Source organism: Poecilia reticulata, linkage group LG7 (assembly GCF_000633615.1).
Source record: "Poecilia reticulata strain Guanapo linkage group LG7, Guppy_female_1.0+MT, whole genome shotgun sequence".
NCBI classification, from domain to species: domain Eukaryota; kingdom Metazoa; phylum Chordata; class Actinopteri; order Cyprinodontiformes; family Poeciliidae; genus Poecilia; species Poecilia reticulata.
Window position 1 is genome coordinate 16,323,953 of NC_024337.1, and position 23,953 is coordinate 16,347,905.

The window sequence follows — 23,953 nt, forward strand, 5'->3', positions numbered from 1 at the left end:
ATTTTGCCAGTAGGCCACTGCTACATTTTGCAAAAGCTTCTTACTAATCGATAGCAGTAAACAAAAACCTCTCTTTTTTTTTTTTTACAAAACACTTAAATCTGGTACTACACTGAAATCGTGATTGCAAGCGGCTTATTCACTTTCCCTGCTTTCACTAAAGTGCAAACAAATCCTTAAATAACGGCAAGGATAAAGAGAAACGCCAAAGTTTGTTTCCATGTGAAATGTCCATAAATTTGTTCAAACTGAACGTCCTAACCAAACAATCCGCATTTCTCCACGCAGCTAAGCTGATAACGTTTATTATTATTATATTATTATTATTAATTTAAGGAGTTTGATTTAAAATTTTACGAGGAACATCAAACAACTCAACAGTAATATCTACATTAAATTATATGAGGCTCCATACAGGTCAGTTAGGATGAATTTGTTGGCACTCCTGGTAACAAATAGCTTTAAAATAAACCCATTGTAGGTATAACTGTTAATTTGATTCAAAAACCATACTAACAATTCTTTCTCAAATAAACATCATTATCTCTATTATCTGTTAATCAACGACCTTCTGTTATGAATAAAGCATAACACAGGGAGGAATTAATTTCAGTTGCAAGGCTGGATAGGAATCCAAATTTACCGAACTAGAAAATAAAACTCTGACGCTCACGTTTAAAGACCTGCAAATGCAAGTCACCAGGTTTCCATGACAACCATTTGTATGAGAAGTACAGCAGAGAAAAATCTTCATTTATCCTTACAAACATAAAAATGTTTCAACATAAAAGATACACAGAATTAACTTTTCACCGCAAATACTTTAAGTGAGCCAAAGAATAAATATGGATAAAATAACCTTAAAAGAAACTGTTTAAAATAAAAGATTAATTTAATCAGAAATCTGCATATAAACCGAGTTATTACATCAGATGAACCAATATTTGTGGGTTGTTTTTCTCCACTGAATAAATTTTCAGTGTGAATTTAACCTACTGCAATGAAAGGTTAATTTATTTTAGGGATTTTTAATACATCTTTACCAGAAGTGCCAATAAATATATTCCTAACTAAGTTTTAACTTAAAGATATTAGATAATGAGGGAATGTACCCTTTGAAGAAAACAAGCACTTAAAAATAATGTCCAACAGACAGATTGGTGTATTCATGCGTCATAGTTGCCAAAGTCACACATTCAGCCATGACACATGAAAAAGAGACACCCACAGTTTTAGTTTACAACAGACCTGGTGTGTCTGCAGCGTCCGATGTAATCAAAGCTGAGATTGTGACTAAGTTCACGCGGTTTGACCAAATGAAAAAGAACGATCTCATGTTTCTGATTATCCATCAAAGAGGCGATTGTCCCAAAGCGCTGGGCAGAATTAAAGTAACTGGTGTTCTGTAAACACTTAAAACTGAAAATAAGGTTATTGCCTTTTCAGAGTCTGACGAACCTCCAGCTAAACGACCCGCTAAAACTGTCCTATTATTCTGCATATTTTTCAAATATGCCAATTACAGAATAACATACAAAACCGATACTGTACAAACACTTAAAATATATGAGAAGAGTTAGCTTATAAAACCACTTATTAAAAAAAGGTAGATCAAGTTTCTTAAATATGGCATGTTACACTGCAAAAACACAAAATCTTGACTCAAAAGTATTTTTGGTCCAGTTTCAAGTGTGAGTGTCTAAATAAACTAGAAATAAGACTTCTGCAAGAAATATGAGCTTGTTTTAAGTCAGTAACTCCTTTTCTTTGTCCCAATAGATGTTTTGCTATAAGTGAAATTATCTGCCAATGGAACAAATAAAACCTCATATTTTTAGCTGAAAAGTTATTTGTAAGTAATTTTTTTTCTTATTAAGTGTACTGGTATATTTGCACCAGAAACTAGACTAAAACTACTTGGTGAGGTTTTGTGTTTTTGCAGTGTAAAACTGTAACACAAACGAACCATGCAGTGTAACTGAGTATGCACCAAACTGTGTTCACATACATAACCTGAGAACACAGCTCCAACTCATTTTTCATACACAACTTTACAATTTTCTTGATTTTTATTTAGAAACCCCCCCCCAAAAAACCTCAACTTTCTACCCACCCTAATGAGGATGAGAATGAGGTTGTTCCTAAACCTGGAAGACGTTGATCTTGCTCGTGTTCTTCAGTGTCTGTCGTCTGTTGCAGAACCAGACCCGGACCACCTCTCTGTCATAATTCAGTTCTCTTGCGATCTCCGTAATCTCCTGGCCTGTGGGCAGAGCGTTCTTCTCAAAGTAGGAGTTAAGGACCTCGATCGCCTGCGGCGTGAAACTGGTGCGCCGTTTGCGCTTTTTGGACGGTTCGCCGCCGACAAACTCCATGAGGTTCTGCTGGCCTTTCTGGTTCCAGTGCTCGGCCTCAGCCAGCCACTTCTCTAAAACCGGTTTCAGCTTCTGAGCGCTCTTGGGGGTGATGTCGAGCTTTTCAAACCTGAGGCAAAAAGGAGGAAAAAACTTTTTCAATCAACAATAGAAATGACGGCAAAACCTAAAATGGACCTTTAAAAAATTAGTTTTAAAAGAAACTTATTCAAAATTCTAATTTTACACATTGTACGTCTATTTGGGTCACTACTGCTTCTAAAAAACAGTCAAGAGCTTAAAGAATAAGGTATATACAATAAGATAATGTTTTTTGGTGTCTAGAAAATGAGCCGTTCCAAAAACCTTCCGAAAGTAACAAATCAGCAGGCACTGCCCCGTTACCTAGCAACCTCAGCGAAGCCCCACCTGTTACCTAGCAACCTCATGGGAGCTCCGCTGTCACCTAGCAGGACATTTGGTTTTATCACTCTATGCGCTGTACAATGGCTGCTAGAAAAGACAAGTGCTTTTTTTCTTGACTTACCATCCAGAAACCACTTACTGCATTCTTGTTGGTTGGGCAGGAGGCTCTACTAATGCTTTTTAAAGATATTTAGTTGCATAATTGCAGCCATTTTCAGGGTAAATATTGAGTTTGGGGGTGGGGGATAATTTTTTGCAAAAGATGTAATAACGATTTTTTGTTTAGCTCTTTGACCTATCCTAACCAGTTCAAGGAAGCATAATAAAGGCATTTTCGCACTGCAAGGAACGGTACGGAATGGTACGGAACGGAACGGAACGGAACGGTTTTGACCGTAAATAGAATCCACAACCAAGCGGTTCTGCTTAGAATCAGCAGCTGATTGGCCGTTGGTTGTTATGGAGTCAGACGTTGATTTTCCGTTGACAGCTGGCTCTCACTAAACTGTTTTTTATTTTGTAAAGAGTGCTCTTTTCAATATTTTTATTAATAGTTTTAATTAGCAATGGATTCGTCTCAATATAGTGCAATCACCTGGTCTAATGATGAGGTAAATGTTTTCCTCCGCTTACTCGCTGATGAACGAGTACAGAATGAACTAGATCGGTCAACGAGGAAAGAGAAAGTTTTCCGCCGCATCTCTGAGGAAAAGGCTTCGGCCGCTGCATCGAAACCATTGTTTAGTTTAAAAAATAATGACGTCAGGTACAGCTTTGATGGCGCCCTCGGTGTATATGCAAACACAACAGGGCTGGAACCGTCCCGTTCCGTTCTGTTCCGTTCCTTGCAGTGCGAAAACGGCTTAAGTCTCTTGTGAATTCTATTTACCAATTACGTGGCTTTTAATAGCATTTTAAGCTTTTAATTTCATTTAGGATTAATAGAGTAAAGGCGGTTAAATGCCAACACACAGAACACTTTAAAAAATCAGTTGCATAAAATCTGAATGAAATACTTTGATGTTTGTGGCTGAAACGACACAAAATGTAAAAAATAGAAGTGAATACTTTTGTATAACCAGTTGTGGGGAATATACTCTAACTAATTTAACTGTAAATGAATCATTCAAATAGGATATGTTTTCAGTAATAAAGCAGTAAAAGCACATCCTGTGTTTCAGTGGACCGTTCCATTTGTTCCTCAGCAGAATATGATAATCAAAAACGTTCCTTTCCCTCTGTRAGTCAACATTTTGGCTGTAAAGAGGAGCCGTCTGACGCACTGCACACAGCGTCAGCGTGATGAATCACTGGCACTTTTACAAGGGGAAACACAGAGGAAAGCTTCAAAGGAATGACGGCAGAAAGAACAGGTGAGTCACTTACCTGCAAATGGCAGACTGGCTGTACGCCGGACCCTCCGTCGCAGTGAGGGCCTGCCCTACTTGTGTCTGCGTGAGGCCCAGCGACAGCCGACGGATCTTGAAGTTCTTGGCAAACTCTCGGATTTCCTCCAAATTAATCCCTTCCTCGCTGCTGGCTGCCTGCTGAGGCTCTGAAATTGTGAGGAGCCTGGTTAAAAATATCTGGCTGCTGTTTAGACATTCCTGTGCTGAGGGTAGAGAAGCAGGTGTACGTACTGCTGACAAGTTGCCCCACTTTGGCCATGTCCCCACAGGCGATGGGAGCTGCTGAGGTGAGCGCGGTCGAGGTCTTCAGTACAGACGGCTGCAGTGCAATGACAACAGGTGACTGAGTGACACTTCTCACTGAAAATAAACGGTAACGGTCACAATTTATAGATGCTGCTTGTTTGAGGATGAAAGACTGCTCTGTGAGCTTGGAAACTGCAGCTTTAAGGAGGAGCTGCGCCTCGAAGGTGGGGCTACGTCCACCCGGCTGTTTTACACAGATGAATGGTTGCCATGGAGATTAAAGGATTTCTCAAATCCTTGAATCAAGGCAACACTCCAGATATGTTTTTGGTAAGATAATAATATGATAACATGATGTACAGCTCAAAAAAAATCTATTTTACATAATACTGCTCCTTTGATTTCTTTGTCACTAATTTGGTTTATTTCAGGGCTTTTCATTCAGTTCAAACAGGATTTGTTCTTCTACCTGAGCGTTTGGTTTGCTAACTGTAGGAGGAGCTGTAGTTTTGGGCAGAACTGCAGCAGAAGTTGCAACGGCAGCAGGCCCGTTTCCCACAGTTGCAATAATTTGGCCCTGGGTGTTGAGGAGCAGCTGTGGGGCGATGGTCTGGACCTGCAGACCCTGCAGGGGCAGAGAGGGAGCAGTGGCCCCTGCAGCCAGAGACGCCGGGTTCAACAGCAGCGGGAGGGTTCCTATCACCTGCACATTGTGTAAAGCAAAGGAAATTATTTCAAACAACAATATAAGCACGGTTGAAATCAGAAGTTTACATACACTGAATAATAAAAACAACTTTTCTCTAAATAGCTGCATTTCCATTAACTACAAAACTGGACAAATTGAAATTATGAAAATAAATTTACTTGATGGAAAGAGAAATTTTGAAAATAATTTTTTTTTCTGATAAAAAGTTTTTGTGCTAGAATGAGGTGATTTTTCGGCCATATTGAAATAGATGTATTTTGCAAAACTGCAATGGGAACAGTGTTTTTTACATCACACCATGATCAACAGCCGATGTTACTACTGACAAAAATGACAAAGAAGATGACAGGAAGACGTTTGAGGACGATGGTTTGTTTTTGCTTTTAATCAGGATTAAGGTATTATTTACTTAAAACAAGCTATAATTTCTTGCTGAAAAGTTGCTTTTAAGTTAGTTTTGTCTTATTTCAAGTGTACTAAGATATCTGCATTAGAGACTAGACAAAAAGTACTTAGTAAGGGTTTGTGCCAAGGTCTGGCTGCTAAAACACAAAATTTTACAAAGTATTTTTGATATAGCTGCTAGTACAAATATCTTATCACACTTAAGACAAAATTACTTACAAATAACTTTTCAATGAGATGTAACTAGTTTTAAGTAAATATTGCATTAACAGTAATTGAAAAGTCCTGGTTCCACTGCCAGATTATTCCACTTACAACATGGGAAATGGTCTTGTTATCAGTGAAATAATCTGCCAGTGAAACTAGTAATTTTTAATCAATATTAAGGTATTAATTATTTAAAACAAGCTCCTATCTTTTGCTGAAAAGTTACTTATATGTTAGCTTTGTCTTATTTCAAGTGTGACAAAATATTTGCACTCTAAGCTAGACCAAAAATATTTGGTAAGATTTTGTGTTTTTGCAGTGTGATACCACAGCACATCTCCACAGGTCGGGTGAAGTCCATTCCAGGCTTATTTGGTGGTCATGATAGATTATCTTTAAGAATGAAACACCTTAATCTCACATCATATCACAGCTTGCTTGTGACTGGAACCTACCTGGCCCTGGGCGTTTGTGATGATCTGGCTGGTGATGCCAGCCATACTGGGCATGGCGCTGTTGATGATGGGGGCTGATGTGAGAGAACTGAGGAACTGAGGCTGTGCACCCAAAGAAGCAGCACTTATCTAAGAACATATGTATATAAAAACACAGTTAAAGATGAGAGGCAAACAGGCAAAAATGTGAAAAATGATGAGCTGCATGAGCCCTACAATGGCCGGGTTGATGGACAGTCCTGCTGTCTGAAGTGCCGCCACGGAAATGTTGGGCTGGGAGATGGTGTTGGCCACAGAGGTCACCTGGGCAGCCATCGCCTGGGCGTTAGTGACCTGTGCATTGGTGACTTGAGTTTGCTGAGGAGGCACCTGCTGCACAGACGTCTGAACTGGCTGTACAGGTGCTGCTTGAGGCTGGAACATTGCCTGTGTATTTGCCTGCAACTGGGGCTGGATTGAGTTCAGAACTGTTGCAGCTAAAATGAGAAAATGACAAAATGGAGCTATTAGGTCATGAGATTATTAATATTTAAGAGTTTATGTAGCTTTGTGCAAATGGTTCTGGTGCTTTTTAGTGCAAATATCTTGGTACACTTGACGTAAAACAAAACTTACTTACAAGTAAGTTTTCAGCAAGATATAGAAACTTAATTTAGGTAAATAATTCCTTAATATTGGTTCAAAACAACTTGTTCCACTGGCAGATTATTTAATTTACTACATGGGAAGAATATATGATGCAAAGAAGTATCTTCATAAAATCAAGAAAATTATAGACAATGGTAACCATCCTCTTCATGAGATTGCCTTGGGAAAACAGAGTGTGTTCAGTCAGAGGCATCTTGAAATTCACTGCAATACAGACTGCTATAAGAGATCCTTCCTGCCAACAGCCATCACTATCTACAATAACTATCTGAAGAATTGGAATTAAAATGAGTTGCAACAACATTTAATTTCCCTTTGGGATCAATAACGATTCTTTTTAGTATTATTTAAATTTGAATAAGTGAAATAACTTACAGTACTAGAAAACCTGGTACTTTTTCATCAATTATTTACAAGATATAGAAGTTGTTTTAAGTAAATAATTTTTTAATATTGATGAAAAAGTATCAGTTCCGCTGGAAGATTATTTTACTAACATCATAAATGACAGTTGGGCACTGTGCCGTTACCTAGCAACCACAGCCAACCCCAGCCCGTCACCTAGCAACCCAGTTCTAGTTCCACTGGCAGATTGTCACTTGATTTCACCTGATATCAATATTAAGGAATTATTGACCTAAAACAATCTCCTATATGTTGCTTAAAAGTTACTTGTAAGTTAATTTTGTCACATTTCAAGCGTACTATGATTTTTGTACTAAAAAGTAGACCAAAGTACTTGGCAACATTTAGCATTTTGCGGGAAGTAAAATAATTTTAAAAAGAATCTAACATAGATACATTTCTGGATGACAGAGGGGGAGTCGAGCAGCAGGTAAACTGTGTTTTACCCTGTAGGCCAGCAAAGGGCAGCTTGAGGAGGTTCCCAGCGTGGTTTGCGGCTGCGAGGCCAGGGAGAGTGGCTACGTTGGTGGTTGGCAGAGTGAGAACCGCCAAGCCGCCCTGGCCTGCGATGGAACCGGCCATGTTGAGGGGGATGAGCAGAGGTTGACCCAGTGAACCCGTCTGAGCCATCATACCAGTCATCAAAGTGGCCAGGCTTTCCTGGGTCAGAACCTGGTGTTGTAGAGCACAAAGGAGCAAACTCCTTACACTGACCTTTACATCTGTACAGGAAAATAACTAACAGAAAAAATCTATTTGCTTAGTTATGAAAGGGAAACTTTTGTTTATGTAGAATATGATCTCAACACCATCACTGATCTCAACGAGGCCTGTCACAATTAAAACATTTTGCTGGATGATAATTTGTCCCAGTAATTACTGCAATAAACAATTCCATTGTTGTTTTGAAATTAATATAATAATAATGGCATAGACTCTAATTTTGTAAATAATATTTTACACTGGACCTGGAAGATGTTTAAAATATCAAAAATGAAACACCACAACCAAAATCAACAAATTAAATGGACATAAAAACCACACAGAATGGATCTGGAAATAAAAAAGATTATTTTGTGTCTGCAAGTATCAAAAGGTATTCGATAATTAGAATGGAAATTATTGAGCTCATTTTGATTCATCCAGCAATTAACTGAAAAATGCTCACACCCCTGCTGGTATTTTCAAAGTGATTTGCACATTTTTATTCTTTTCAAATAATATTTCTGCACATTTTTGTTGCTTTAACAGTTTTATTTGTACATATTATAAAGAGTCTGTTGTTTTTTAATGCACTAATACATGCATATTTTGTACATTTTTAATTAAACAGCTCAGATGCACATTCATCAGGACTGTGGTGAACTAGTTTTTATTACTACACTGTGTTTATGTTGAAAATTTACCCTTACCAGTATTTATATTCTTTATTCTGTTTATATATACATATATATATATTCTGTCTTTATGTGAGTCTGTTTTGCTGTTGAACAGATTTTCTTCCATTTTGTAACAATACAGAATATTTCCATTCTATTCTATTTGAATAACTAATGATTTTACTTCGTCCTTTGTCTTGTCATACATTTGCCTAAGTCGCTCTACATTTGTCTGCAAAGACCTTGAAAAGTTATCAATATAAATAAATAAACTATAGAAAATCTGTTTTTGGTTTTCCAAAATGACATCTGCAATCATATCTGAACAAAGTTTTAATTTAAATATACTCAAGTGAACTTCCCAAACGCTGAAATTTGGCCATTATTGTCCTCTTAATACAAGGTGGTAAAGGAATTTTAAATGAGGTCAGACACTGATGTTGGACGACAATCCCTGGCTTGCAGTCTTGCCTCTAATTGCTCCTCCAGGTTTTCTCTAAAGTTGATGTCACAGTTTGTACCTGTGGACAACCTTGTATTGTGATGGGCATGGCGGCCTGGTGTTGGGCTATGGAAACGCTGAGCGGAGCTGCAGGATTCACCATCTGAACTGCTGCAGCCGACCCATCAAGAGACGCCCCCTGCTGCTCACCGACCGCTGCAGGACACAAATGTTTGATTTGTCATTATCATGAATCAAGTTTATCTGTATCACACATTTCAGCAACACGGCAGTTCAAAATGCTTTACAGTGAGAAAAGATTAAAAAAAAATAAAACATCATAAACACGTCATAGAGTTAACGGTTGTAAAAACTAAAAACAGGGGAGTCCCATCATTAAAATCATCAATACATATTAAAATGTTGGTCAATGCTCCATTTATTATGATTCAAAGGAAACTCTGTAAAGGTGGGCTTTTAGTTTTGATTGACAGGAACTCAGTGTTTTGGATGTTTTGCAGTTTTCTGGAAGTCTGTTCCAGATTTGTGGTGCTTAGAAGTTGAATGCTGCTTCTCCATGTCTGGTGTGTGTTTTGGTGATAAACCGTTCAGTGATTTATAAACTAGCAGTATTTTAAAGTCTATTCTCTCAGTGTAGGGACTTCAGAGCTGGGGTGATGTGCTCTATCGTCCTGGTTTTAGTCAGAACGCCAGCAGCAGCGTTCTGGATATGGTTGATTTTTTTAGGCAAACCTGGAAAGATACCGTTGCAGCGACTATAGACAAATACATGGATGTGTTTCCCAAAATCTTGTTGAGACATTAGTCCTTTAATCATGGACAAGTTATTCAGATGATAGAAGGCTGACTTTATAATTGTCTTTGTCTATAATTGTCTATGTGGCTCTGAAGGTTCAGGTCTGAATCCATCACCAGGCCCAGATTTCAGACCTTATTGCCAGTTTCCAGCTGTAATAACTGAAGCTTTCTGGATCGTTCCTCTTTAGGTCCAAAGATTAAAACTTCATAACACCAGAAGACAATTCTGGAACTGATTAAAAATAATGATTTACCTGCTTCCCCAGTGCTGTGGGGCGCTGTGGGGCTGTTCTGGGTGCTGGCAGCTTCAGCTTTCTCTGAACACTGAGCCATTTCCTCCTCAGCAGTTTTGCCCTCATTCTTCCCATCGGGTACCGAAGACGGCAGAGACGCATCAACCTCGACTTCTAGTACACGAATTGTCTCCTGACCGGACATGACAATAACCTGCAGGGGCAAATTATGAGGTGATTAGAGATCTAGCAAATAACTGGCCAACAGGATGAGAATTTAGAAATTCATTTTAAAACTAAATTAAATTATTTAAAAAACAAAGAAATCCTCCTTGGGTTCTTGTAAAAATATTTAAACCTCTTGAACATTTTTAGACACGCACAGTCAGAACGGATGGTGAACATTAATTTTCCACTCTTGCCAAAGATTCTCAATTAGATTTAGATCTGAACTTTGATTAGGCCATTCTAGCATATGTGATTGCTTTAATCAGAACCGCTCCAATGCAGTTCTGGTCGCATATTTAGGTTTGTCCTGATAAAAGGACGAGTCTTTTGCAGCCTCTCAGGATTGTGCTGCATATAGTAGATACCAGTTGAGGGCCTTGAAATTATTTTGTTTGGCCCCTGACCACAAGAAAAACATGATAAAATGTTGTCAACATAGTAGGAACAATTGTTGACCCAAAAAAATCGGAAACTGTGTGTTGCTTTCAGTAAGGCAACAGATTGAAGCACTTTTTATGATTGGATCTTTAATGATATACAGACTTAAAAAAATAATAATTGTTTATTTTTCAACAAGTGAAACAAAGAATTAATTAGAATAACAAAAATGACAATAAAGTAACTTTTGCATTTTTAATTTAATGAAATTAATTGAACCAGTTTAGCAAAAACATTTGGACGCCATTGCTCTACAACAAACTTCTAACATTTTCACAGAGAAGTTGAATTTGTCTGATTGTTTGAATACTAAAACATGCAGCATTTTCTCATTTTATCTTTATTGAAAAAGCAACAAAATGCATTGATAATTGTGGCTGTAACATGCTAAAATGTTCAAGAACAGGGCCAAATTTACAAGGATGCTAAGGCCAATTTTGGTGCCTTATCAACTATATAGAAATAGTTTCACTAATGCAACGCAATTAACTCTCACATTAATACATAGTTCTATATATCTGCAGGTAGAAAATGATGCATGAGAGGTTTAATTTGTACCCTGGCCAATTTCTCCATGTTTTTTCCAAAGAAATCTGTACAACTATTAATATAACTCACCTGATACCAGCTTTTGAATTTTATACAAAGCATTAAAAAACATAAAGACAGAAAAATCTTTGGTGGCCAGGCCAGTAAGCCCTTTCTATTGTCTGGCCCAGTTCTAGAGATATGAATACTTTTTGTGCTAACGTCAATAATTCTCCCCGTCTACCAGCATGTTCTCAACCCAACGCTGACCTATAGTTGATGATTCACAAAGTGAAATAATGAAAGACCAAGCAATGAAAGAGGCAGCAAGGCGGCTGGAAGACAGGATGCAGAGGAGACAAACGCAGGAGAAGGAGAAAGAGAGAGAGAGAGAGATGGCGATGCGTACCTGTTGTCCCTGGCAGGGGGAATTTCAAAGTGCAGGATTTAAATGGCTGAAAAAAACTTCTGCTGTCAGACAGTGAATGGCTAAGGAGGACAGAGAAGCCGAGCACATGTTAGGACAAGATGACCCCCCCCAAAAAACAAACAAAACCAAAACTAACTTAAAAAAAAAGGTGTATAAGTGCACCGAAATGATGGAGAGGACATCAGCCAACAAGCAACGCAGAGGCTCAGCTTTGTTTTGGCTTGCTGGCTATGTCTACACAAAGCGTTACAGGTGAGGAAATCCACAGCAAATTATTAATAAGCATGGCAGTTTAAGCACTGACAGTCTTTGAAGCAAAGAGTAGCAGAGATTATCAAGCATTAATACAGAAGAGAGTTGTGATCTCAATGGAGAGCCGTGTGGCAGACAGTTATGTTTTTATTATGACGGGGAAAGTTATCGCCTGAGGGGATAAAAAGAGCAAATGTGGTGACGATCCGGCTTACTGTAATTACACAATTCCATGAATAAGAATTTATTCTCCTAGAACTTTTTTTAATTTTTCACATTACAACCACAAACTTTGAGATATTTTACTGGGATGCTAGTTGAAACCAACACAACAGAGAACATAATCAGGAAGAGTAAGAAATATTATCATTTTATACCACAACTTAAAATTTTAAGTGATACATGTGTTTGTATTCTGCTCTGCACTCTGATATAACCAACTAAAATTTTATGTTCAATTAATTGCTGTAATTTGTTTATACAGAAAATATGTCAAAGGTGGTCAGACAACGCTAAATATAAACACTCTAGCTATGCAAAGCAACATTTTGGAGTGAAACACTGCACACCACCTTCAACAGACTATAACTCCACAATGAATCATGCGCCTCAAGGGCTCTTATTCATCCAACCGGCCAAATATATAATCATATCCAACTGAATAATACGAACAAGAAGGGTTGTTTTTTTTTATCACAATACTGCAAACATTGATAATGTGATGACAAAATTGTGTAGTCCAAGTTTAAATGACAGTATAAGTGCATGGTCTAGTCAAAGTCCAGACATCAGTCCAATTGGCCTGTGGCAACATTTTTAATTTGATGTTTGTAAATGCTCTCCACCTAGTCAAAGCTTGAGCTATTTTGCAAAGAAGAATGAAAAAAAAAACTTTAATTCTAGATCTGCAACAGCAGTAGCTTTATAATTCAAAAGAACTAAAAGTGGTTCTAAAGAGGTTTGAGTCAAATGCATGTGAGACTTTCCAGACGTTTAATTGTAACAACGTGGAAAACTAAGCTTAATTTATCTCCAGTTTCACAATGATGAGTTACCTTGAGTTAGTAAATCACATAATATCCAAATAAAACACACTAACGTCTGATGCTGTGCTGTGACAAAATGTGGAAAAGGTTAAAGGTGAAATATTATATTGTTATGAATAACAGGTGATCTTTTACCTGCTCATTGACAGTGAGCGGGGCATCTTGGGCAGGAAGATCCTGGGAGTTCATGGCTTGCTGCACCAACTTAGACAATGTCTTGCAGGCATTCTAGATAAACAGATACTGATTATGCAAATATCACATAAAAAAGGAGATTCTTTGTTTTATTGCATTTGTACTTTAAACTCAATTGCTGCCTTTAAAATAAACCAGCATGCTAATATTCCCTGTTATTCCTGACCATTTTAGTCACTGCAGACGCAGACTATTTAAAGGGGCCTGTAAGTATTAACAGGCCATATTGTGTTGCATAAAAGCTGCAAATAAACATGATCAAACATGGTTAAGATATCCACGAAGTGGTTGCAAATTCTGAACAGATTCCAAAACAGGCTTCAGATGGTGCGTTTGTTGCAGCAAAGCCCCCCGAGAGATGAGGATCTGTCAAAACTTCAGCGGCTGTTGATGGGCACCCCACCCCCATCCTGGTCAATAAAAGCCACTTTTTGGAGGACCAGCACCATTCACAGCCGACGGAAATCCTGTCAAGCCGAGCCGAGAGACCGAATTTTATGCATTTCCCTCTCTTTATCATAAATATATAAATTATGCTAATTACGAGCATTGCATATTAACCAAAACTCATTTCCTCTCGCCATTTCGCTGCTCCGCGCCAGCAGCGAGCTTGGACACAGTGCGATTTTTATATGCAACTTACCGCGGAAATGCAGCTTATTTCCCGTAATCCGCCGCTCTTAAAACGCTCCCTGACACAGTTTGTTTCAGTCACACATAATTAGAAATTCATCTCAGCTCCCAGACAGGCGCTGTGACTGCACACAAAAGAGAGGTATTTGCATTGATAAGGAGGGCTGCAATGTTAGGATCTCCTCTGCCTTAATATTTAATGACGGTGCCCTTTCTGCAACAGTTCACACCATCAGGAATCCTCCAGGTGTCTCCCGGAATCCCCCCAGAGCTGTAAAGTCGGACAAAATTGCCCCAAAATTGTCCTTTTGCACTACGTCATGAACATAATTTATGCAAGAAAAAAAAAATCTTGCATTGAAAAATGTCTGCCTCGACTTGAGCGGTGCCATGGTTCTCTTAAAGGGGACGTACACCGCATTGAGAAAGTCTAGCAGTGTTTTGTCACACGCTGAAATAAACATTTAGAGGGGATTCAGATATACAGTTGCACCTTAGTAGATTTTATGGTGACCAGTTTCAAATCGTTTAAATAGTTTAATTTGGATGATTATGGCTTACAGCAAATAAAAACCACAAAACACAAATTTATATTTTTTTCACCAAATTTTGAAGTGAACAGTAAAACAGCACATTTCTTTTATTTTTTCAGTTATTTTTATAATCTGTAATAATTGGAAAATAATCCAATGTTAATCAGTAATTAACAAAAGCAATAAACACATTGACATTGGTTTCTAAAAAAAAATTAATCAAACATTATTGTAAAAAAAAAAATGTTTTTAAACCTCTGATAATCTGTTATTTTGAAATAATTTGATTGGGAAAAACCAGTACAATCATATGAACATTTATCTTCTTTTAATTTAAATTTAAAAAATGTTGTCTTTGTCATTTTCATTGAACATAATGAGCCAAATTAAGCTAAATTTCACCTGTATCACTTAATTGTAAAGGTTGAGACTCAATTTTTATATCAGTATGAACATTTTTAAAATGTGAACATTTAAAAATTCTTATTTGCTATTCATATGGCTTTATAAGTTATGAAAAAAAAACATATTTGTAAAATATCCAGCTTGGGAATAACTTCGCTATTGCAGTTTAAATGAAATTACTAATTTCTTTAAAACTTTCTTATTTGTATTGACCATAAAATAAGTTATTACATTAAAAAAAATACAATTATTAAAGGTGTTCTTCCCTTTGCAGGTCAGGATATTTTATTTATGTATAATAATTTATTCTTTGCAGTGATCAAAGAACTGCAAAGAATACTGCAAAGAACAGGCTGACCAGAGAGAGGTCAGCCTGTTTTTAAAATCTGTGATTTAATCATTTCTAGGTAATAAATAATTTTAAAAAAAATATTCCATTTGAATTTCAAATTTTTGTCTTTTTTATGTACTTATTTTTCTCCGTCATTTTTAGCTTTAAAGTTCGCTTTTTGCATTTTTGTTTTTCACTTAGCATTTGAGCAATTTCCCCTTTTCCACCAGAGGGGGCGCGGGCGTGCGAGCGAGCCGTGCGTGCGTGCAGCCGCAGATAAAGAACGGGTGACGTAACCACTTCCACAACAACAAGAAGAAACAAGGAAGTGTCAATCCGAAACCTGTAACAAGGCCGAGACAAGATACGCAGAGCTCCGTACAAGCTGATGTTCCTCAGCCTCCGAATCAATCCACAACAATGAATAACAAAGGTATTTCTCCGCAGCGGGTTCAGTTTGTCAGCTAGCTGCCCGTCAGTCGACGCTGCTGTTAGAACTAGAGCCGAACGGGCTGTCGTTATCTAAAGCGGACTTCACGTTTAGCTACGTACATAACAATAAACTGACGCCTTCTGGGAAGCTCACTTACTGAACATAAAGGCGTCTGAAATACTCTAATGAATACATTTTTTACTTTCTCGTTACATATATTGTACTGATTCAGATCAGGTCGCATTTTGTTTTATGTTTTTTTTAGCGTGTGTGTTTTTTGCGAGCTACAACCATTTAAAACGGCAAAGCTGCCATAACTGGACTGTTTTGGTTCGCTGTTGCGTTAACATGGAAGTCCTTTTCTGCTGCAGTCAGAGTGAAGGAGCGTTTTAGTTTGGGCTGTTTGCTGCATCTATTCATATTGTTTTMCTGTTTAGCTGATCATTTTCGATTGWAGAAGAGGCTAAACACGCTTACATCCCCAAACAAAGGGCTGATGCTAGTTTTGCTTTCACAATAATTTAACCATTATGTTGTAACCGACTGGCCGTATTCAATAAAAATCAGCAACAAAGAAAAGGAGCAACATTTTAATAAACAGTTTTACCTTATACTGTTCATTTATTTATTTTTTTAACTACGTCACGTTTCTCTGTGATTGTATTAGAATAAAGTAAATTCAGCTTGTCTGGAGATCTTTTGGATTTTTTTTTTATAATTCTGACTTGTTAGCTATACAATTGTAAAACATGATATATATGGCAACTTAGGTTACATCTTATTCTCTATTTAGTTTCAGTTTAATATTTTTCAGATTCTTCCAATACACAAGGTTTTTTTTGTGACATCAGCTTATATATATTATCATCTGTTATTCATCGTTTCTATTAAAGTATAGTTGTTGGATTGCAAATAACCAAACTGCCCATACTCATCTTGTAAAATGTACTTTTCATTCCCATTTACCTGCATAAAACAGCTAAATAAAAACCTAAATGCCTTAATTTTCTTACAGCATTTGCTTTGTGTTTTAATATTTGATCGATGTACAAGCTTTGTTTGTCCCATAGGTAATATAAATTCTCCTTACACAGGGTTAATTTTAAAATGCATACATTCAAAGATAATTCAATGTAAAATAAAATATAATAAGTAATAGGAAATCCACATTGATACAATGAGAACAAATTCAAGAGAGCCACCTACGCAGAGATTCTCTTTATATATTAACCTTTTATACAAATTTAAAATCAGCGTTTACACAAAATTGCATATGACCGTAAATATTTAATTTGATAGACTGAAGCAAATATTAGGGATACAAATTTGGCCGAACAGGCAAGAAGATGGAAATAAACATTGGTTGTTAATATCGACCCAGTTTTAATGATCAGATTACCGATATGTTAAAGAATGACTAATATCGCCTGATTCTGATGTTAAAGCCGATATGTCATGAATTACTTGCAAAAATTGTTCACTCCTGCTGAAGTAAAATAACATTGATTCTTAGTTATATTTTGCAACATTATTCAATAATTTTTAAGTGGTTATTGGCAGAATATTACTATTATTATTATTATTATTATTATTATTATTATTATTATTATTATTATTATTATTATGCTATTTATAAGGTAACAGTAAGTAGCTAATTGGTCTGATTGTACGTTCGGGTAGCCAGCATGTGGTTGGCTGCTTAGTTTTAAAACAAAGTTACTTTATTTGGAGTGATGGTGTTTAGTTTCCACACCATGACCAGTTTCTGACCAGAAATATTTAACTGGAGCACAGCACTGTTATTTCAGCTCTAATTCTATTAGAGTTGAATTGATTAATCAATTATTGAGATAAAGGTGAACTAATTTAGTAATCAAATATTTGTATACAGACTAAAAATAGCACATTTCCTGAATGAACGCACTCAGAGCAACTATTAAGACAAAACTGTACAAAAACATATATACATTTTGCATTTAAGATTAAAAAAAATCTTTATCAAGTGGCAAAATTTGGGCTTCACCAGATTCTTGTTCTGTAAAAAAAAAAAATAATAATTTACTCTCCAGTTATTAATCAGTTAGTCCAAACAATAATCAACAGATCAGCCATACGCTGTACTGATAGTCAGCAGAGAGGGCTGAACGTTTCACATGTTATTGTTAGATGTGGGGTTTTTTATCTCAGATGCATCCTTTGCTACAAATGGTCAAGAGCTCACTAAAAGAATACTGTGTTGCATTTAGGCAATACAATTTTCATGTTTTTATGTTTTTCTAAAAAAAAAAATCCTCCAGTGGTAAAATGAAAAATGTGCACATTTTTTTATCCGATTAATAGTTAGAGTAACCGTTAGTTGCATCCCTAGTTTCCATTCATTTAGTCCTGACTTCACACACATTTTTTGGCTTCATCATCGTCCTTTAGTCCCTTTCTGAACCTGGGGATTCCCCATCAGCCCCTGGGGTTTCAGTGTTTAGTTTAAAATCGAATGTGTTGTTTTGCAGGTTCATATCCACAGCAGTCTGTGTACCCTCAGCAGAGTACTGCACCTGTATACCCTCCTGCTATGCAAATGTCTCCTCAGGCACCTCCCTACACAGACACACCACCTGCATATTCTGAGGTAATTTAGCAATCTGGAAGTTGGACACTRTGACAGCTTATCATTTCTGAAGGTTTAATTTTGCTTTCCGTCTCTCTGTGTGCAGATATACCAGCCCAGATATGTGCTTCCACCTCAGGTGCCTGGTCAGGTGCCGCAGATGTCCTCTCCCTACGCTGGCCATCAGGTGTACATGCCCATGCAGCCACACATGCAAGTGGGTCCGGTGGGCCAGAATGTCCCCATGGCTTACTACCCCATGGGAGCCGTTTACCCCCCTGGATCAACCGTGATGGTGGACGGCGGCTTCGACGCCGGCGCTCGCTTCACAGCCGGCAGCAGCGTCTCCATCCCCGTGAGTGTTTACGTCAAAATGCGTTGCTTTAGGCGAAAACTGTCAACTGAGTCTGTTTTCCCTGCTTTCCCTTCAGCCCCCACCGCCTGGACACCCCCCTAATGCGGCTCAGCTGGCCGCCATGCAGGGCGCCAATGTTGTCATGACGCAGCGCAAGAATAACTTCTTCCTGGGTGGATCCAGTGGAGGGTATACCATCTGGTAACAGCAGCTACTCCCCTCCTGGTTCATGCATAAAACCCCATCCCAGATGATTCCCCAGTTCCTTCTTTATTCCATACGCCTTCCTCTTCAGGCTGCTTGGCCATGCCACAATACTGATATCACCTAACGGAATGTAATATTTTAGAGCCCTTGTTAAAGGTACAGTACTCCACTTCTGACCTACAGATCAAATGATAATTCTCACCGCCTGAGAGGGAAAAAAAAGCTACAGATTTTAAATTTTAAGTCTCCATAATTCTTTGCTGGATCGTAAGTCTTCGGTCGCTCCAGATTGGACTTCATTTCAGGCGTGTGTGTCTGCTCAGGAGAGCTATTCTCCTTTGATCAAATGGTCACAAATAACACTGAGATATTCATGTATTCCTGTACAACTACTTAGATAAAATGTTCAAATAACAGACCTACATTATATAGTTTAGCTGCTTTATGGTGAAAGTAAAACGCAAAGAAGCAAAGTTACAAAGTCGCAAAGCGCAAACTAAAAGAAATCTCCACTTGTCGTTTTTGAAAATCTAGTGTAGTTCAATTAATAGGAGTGTAATAGTTTTGTGTAAATACCAGTATGATGATCAGGGGATGTTACCATCTCTGCTATATATTAAAAAAAAAAAGAAGCAGCATCCTGGATGCATTTAGTTAGACCTGTCTTGTCTTTTGCACAGTATCAAAAAAAACAAACAAAAAAACACCACAATAAATTTGTTGCACAATGAACTTTCTGGGAGATTGTTCCATTTCAATCAGTTGTAAAATAAATAAATTTAATTTAAAGCGAAACAAATATGTGTTTAAGAAAAGAGTTAATGCAATATCTCAAGTGGTTTACTGTACCTTGTTGGGCAACTTGTAGATGAACATAGTCGAGTGCCAAAGAGCACTGGGGATAACCCTGAATCGAAGCAAATTAACTTCAGTAAACTTAAAGGAAAGAAATTTAAAGTAAATCCAAATAGTAAGATGAACAGAAAGGGGTGGTTGGTGTAACATTTTTAGCTTTTTATGTAACCCGTTTCTATTCCACAGTCGGATACCCAGAGTTTATCACTGCGCATTTATTATTCAGATCTACAGAGCTATGCTTTTTTTTTTTTTTTTTTTTTTTACGCATCCTTAAACTTGTATGAAAAAAAAAATCATTCTTCTTAGAAGATTGTAACCATTTCACAAAAATGCATTAAATTTTTCAGTTTTGTTTTCTTGGGTTCAATATATTTTGACTGATTTACACGAGTAGTTAGGCTAATGAAAAACATTCGACAGTATAACCAATGAGCTGGTTGTGCCAAAGATCTAACCGGCAACGCATTTATAATAAGTTGTGGCGTCAAATTTTAATCGTCACCGTTTGAAAAAGCAAACATATCCTTGAACAAGACGTTGTGACGCTGTCGGCTCCTCAAGCCTTCAGTTTCCCATGACTGCAATCTATTGTGGATTTTTTTTTTCCTGTCACCTTGTGTGGGTCACCTGCATCTTTGAGTTGCTGCATACTTTGCACCTTTTGCTAATGTACCTTTTATCTGAAATGCACTGCTAAGCAAAACTGAGGAGTTGCAGGAAAAAAAGAGGCTAATCTCTTTTTACATTCTGTTTTCATGACTTTTTAAATGAAAAGGAAAAAAAAGCTGTGACATTTTTCAACAGTTTTGAGTCCATTTTTATTCCATTAAAAAAAAAAATTAATGTAAAGATGTGCCATGTTGTTACAAAAGCCTGAAAGTGTATGCAAAGATCTTGCAACGAGGCTACATGACTGTCAGCATGTTTAAGTCATTTAAAAAAATAAAATAAAAAATGCTTTCATGCATCTTTGGAGTCAATCAAAAACTAAATAAAGTGTTTGAAGCTAGACATGTTGTCTGTATGGATACCACAAACTAATATCTATAAGCATTTATCATTGTGGTGTGAATGAGTGTCACTGGGTATCCGACGCGCAGCATAAAGTTTTAATAGCTGTGGCTAACAGAAACGAAAGCCAAAACGTTGGCTGTTTAGTGATACAAATATTAACTAAATCCCAAACCAACTTTCTGGAAATCTGTTTTCTTCTTCCGATATATGAAGGTTTTTAAAACACCCAACTCCTGCTGTCATTTCAGCCTTCTTTTTTTTTTTCAAACAAAAGGGCCACAGCTATCAAAACTAACAGCTGTAACTCAAACAGAAGTTTTCTTCTTTCTTTTCCATCTCTGCTCCGACTGTAAAGCAGCTTAAGTGGCTTCATTCCAGCATTATGAAGTACTGTAAACTCACAGCTGACTAGTAGATGCTATGCCAACCACAGCCAGCAAACGGGACATTCTTTGTTGAAGGATTATGGACATTTATAGTTCAGGGATTCTCTTTACAACATTTTGTAAAATAGATGTATGTACTAAAGTGATGTGACGTACTTTGGTACACATTCTATCTTTTAAGATTACTAAAGGAGATGAGTGTCACTACGGTTTGCTGAGACATGTCAAGGATGAAATACTTTGGAAAAAAAAAAGAACTTAGGTGCACTTAACTTTTTTATACTAAACTTAAAATTTAAAATGTAAGTTTAGAATAAAGGTTATTTTGGAAATTTGAAATGTGGTAAGTTTGTTCTTGTATGCATTTGTGTAGTCCCTTGGTAGAATAGTAAAAAGTTTCTTATGTTGACATCTGAGATTTATTTTATTTTTTTGGTTTTTTTTCCACAGGCGATTAGTTTAATAAACATGCTTCCCATTTCCCAAAAAAAAAAATCTTTGTAAAGCATTGCAGTTATTTTAACACAAAATTTATGCTGAAAATTACATAAACTAGTCGATTTKACTTATTAGTTTAACAAACTAGCTTCCCAGTATAAATCTTTAGAACCCATGTGTCAAACTCGAGGCCCAAATTTGACCCTCGGTAGCTTTTTATGTGGCCCTCTAGAATCKACTCCAAATTACATAAATCAGTCCCTCTAGTTTTTTGCAATTCTATGATTGCAAAGATTCACGCAAAATTAACAGTTTCCTGCATTGCTTCACGTAAAGCATAACATATTGCGAATTTTCCCATCTGCAGGTGGCGGYATTTCTCACTCGCTCTCACTTGACGTCAAGATATTCGCAAAAGCAAATAGCATAGACACTGACATTTTAAATTTTACCTAATTGCTAGATTGTAATTAATCTAATGCGCCATTTTGATACTAAAAAAGCTTTCTAAAATTGTAAAACTGCGAAGACATAAGTGCCAAGCTGAATAAGATGGCTGTTGATGTTAATTCAATATTTGTGGCCAACACACACTTACCGGGGCGGCTCCGTTCACTTTGGCTATTGCCGTTGCTAGGGCAACCTACAATTCGAAAACAGCGACGTCATCGTTCACAACTTCTACTGTTCGCCGATTGGCCCGGTACAAATTCCCGTTTACTTTGAAAGAATCAAAGTAAACGGGAGAAAGCTACGGAACGGTATGGGCTAACATTTTACATGCTAATGTAGCCAGTTGGACGGAGTCTCGCGATAGCAGATGTTTCGCTCAGGCGATACTTCCCACGTTGCTTAACGTCACAAATAAAGGAGAAATATTACTACTCATATTACAATATTTACTAATATCGCCCTTGTAAGAGCTTCAAATATTTCGCGGCTTTAGCTTTAATAGCATTTCACCTTTAGCATTGCACTTACACGAACAAAGTCAATCTATTTTTGACGTATAAATCATACCCAGTTACTCATGATCTACAGCAAAATCTTTACTTCTTTAGTATTGACTTTTACAAATTAACTGACTTGTAATCTTTGTGCTCACTTCCTACTTGTGGCCAGCGGTGAAGCTTTTGCGGAACTGAAATGTGAAACGTTTCTATATTTAAAAAGCATGGAGAGAATCAGTACCTTGGAAAATTATRCAGGTCCTTCTCAAAAAATTTGCATRTTGTGATAAAGTTMATTATTTTCCATAATGTAATGATAAAAATTAAACTGTCATATCTTTTAGATTCATTGCGCGACAACTGAAATATTTCAGGTTTTTTATTGTTTTAATACTGTTGATTTTGGCATACAGCTCATGAAAACCCAAAATCCCTGTCTCAAAAAATTAGCATATTTCATCCAACCAATAAAAGAAAAGTGTTTTAATAAAAAAAAAAAAAGTCAACCTTCAAATAATTATGTTCAGTTATGCACTCAATACTTGGTCAGGAATCCTTTTGCAGCCTTCAATGTGGTATGGAGGCAATCAGCCTGTGGCACTGCTGAGGTGTTTATGGAGGCCCAGGATGCTTCGATAGCGGCCTTAAGCTCATCTAGAGTTTTGGGTCTTGCATCTCTCAACTTTCTCTTCACAATATCCCACAGATTCTCTATGGGGTTCAGGTCAGGAGAGTTGGCAGGCCAACTGAGCACAGTAATACCATGGTCAGTAATACCAGTGGTTTTGGCACTGTCAGCAGGTGCCAGGTCGTGCTGAAAAATTAATCTCCATGAAGCTTTTCAGCAGATGGAAGCATGAAGTGCTCCAAAATCTCCTGATAGCTGCTGCATTGACCCTGCCCTTGATAAAACACAGTGGACCAACACCAGCAACTGACAGGGGACCCCAGACCGTCACTGACTGTGGGTACTTGACACTGGACTTCTGGCCTTTTGGCATTTCTTTCTCCCCAGTCKTCCTCCAGACTCTGGCACCTTGATTTTCGAATGACATGCAACATTTGCTTTCATCCAAAAAAAGTACTTTGGACCACTGAGCAACAGTCCAGTGCTGCTTCTCTGTAGCCCAGGTCAGGCGCTTTTGCCGCTGTTTCTGGTTCAAAAGTGGCTTGACCTTTGACCTGGGGAATGCAGCACCTGTAGCCCATTTCCTGCACACACCTGTGCACTGTGGCTCTGGATGTTTCTACTCCAGACTCAGTCCACTGCTTCCGCAGGTCCCTCAAGGTCTGGAATCGGTCCTTCTCTACCATCTTCCTCAGGGTCCGGTCACCTCTTCTCATTGTGCAGCGTTTTCTGCCACACTTTTTCCTTCCCACTGAGGTGCCTTGATACAGCACTCTGGGAACAGCCTAKTCGTTCAGAAATTTCTGTGTCTCACCCTCTTGCTTGAGGGCGTCAATGATGGCCTTCTGGACAGCAGCCAGGTCAGCAGTCTTACCCATGATTGCAGTTTTGAGTCATGAACCAGGCTGGGAGTTTTTAAMAGC

General features: G+C 37.6%; 2 protein-coding genes across 5 annotated transcripts; one reads left to right on the plus strand and one right to left on the minus strand.

Moving 5' to 3' along the window:
- Positions 1-2,050: 2,050 nt before the first annotated feature.
- On the minus strand, positions 2,051-22,145 carry pou6f1 (POU class 6 homeobox 1). 4 transcript variants are annotated; one of them, XM_008414469.1, is made up of 12 exons: positions 22,051-22,144; positions 13,898-14,012; positions 13,195-13,287; positions 10,159-10,351; positions 9,165-9,301; positions 7,711-7,936; positions 6,428-6,687; positions 6,212-6,340; positions 4,905-5,138; positions 4,421-4,508; positions 4,167-4,335; positions 2,051-2,484 (listed from the first exon to the last, which is right to left on the minus strand). In XM_008414469.1, exons 3-12 carry the CDS (start codon positions 13,246-13,248, stop codon positions 2,142-2,144), a joined length of 1,833 nt encoding a protein of 610 aa, XP_008412691.1. In that variant the 5' UTR covers positions 13,249-13,287; positions 13,898-14,012; positions 22,051-22,144; the 3' UTR covers positions 2,051-2,141. The 4 variants fall into 4 exon arrangements, with proteins under 4 accessions (XP_008412691.1, XP_008412692.1, XP_017161365.1 ...); XM_008414470.2 differs by lacking the exon at positions 13,898-14,012 and having other exon boundaries at positions 22,051-22,145; XM_017305876.1 differs by lacking the exon at positions 22,051-22,144 and having other exon boundaries at positions 13,898-14,212.
- On the plus strand, positions 15,434-21,423 carry dazap2 (DAZ associated protein 2). The gene is made up of 4 exons (XM_008414468.2): positions 15,434-15,589; positions 18,097-18,215; positions 18,301-18,549; positions 18,626-21,423. The coding sequence occupies exons 1-4, from the start codon at positions 15,577-15,579 to the stop codon at positions 18,752-18,754; spliced, it is 510 nt and encodes a 169-aa protein (XP_008412690.1). The 5' UTR covers positions 15,434-15,576; the 3' UTR covers positions 18,755-21,423.
- Positions 22,146-23,953: the final 1,808 nt, after the last annotated feature.

Excerpts from the sequence above, each read along its gene's own strand:
- pou6f1 (XM_008414470.2), bottom strand. The coding sequence starts at position 13,248 with ATGAACTCCCAGGATCTTCCTGCCCAAGATGCCCCGCTCACTGTCAAT. Across the intron at positions 10,352-13,194 it reads CGCTCACTGTCAATGAGCAG|GTTATTGTCATGTCCGGTCA; the intron begins GTAAAAGATCAC and ends TTGCCCCTGCAG. Across the intron at positions 5,139-6,211 it reads TCACAAACGCCCAGGGCCAG|GTGATAGGAACCCTCCCGCT; the intron begins GTAGGTTCCAGT and ends CACAATGTGCAG.
- dazap2 (XM_008414468.2), top strand. Across the intron at positions 18,216-18,300 it reads CACCACCTGCATATTCTGAG|ATATACCAGCCCAGATATGT; the intron begins GTAATTTAGCAA and ends CTCTGTGTGCAG. Across the intron at positions 18,550-18,625 it reads GCAGCAGCGTCTCCATCCCC|CCCCCACCGCCTGGACACCC; the intron begins GTGAGTGTTTAC and ends CTTTCCCTTCAG.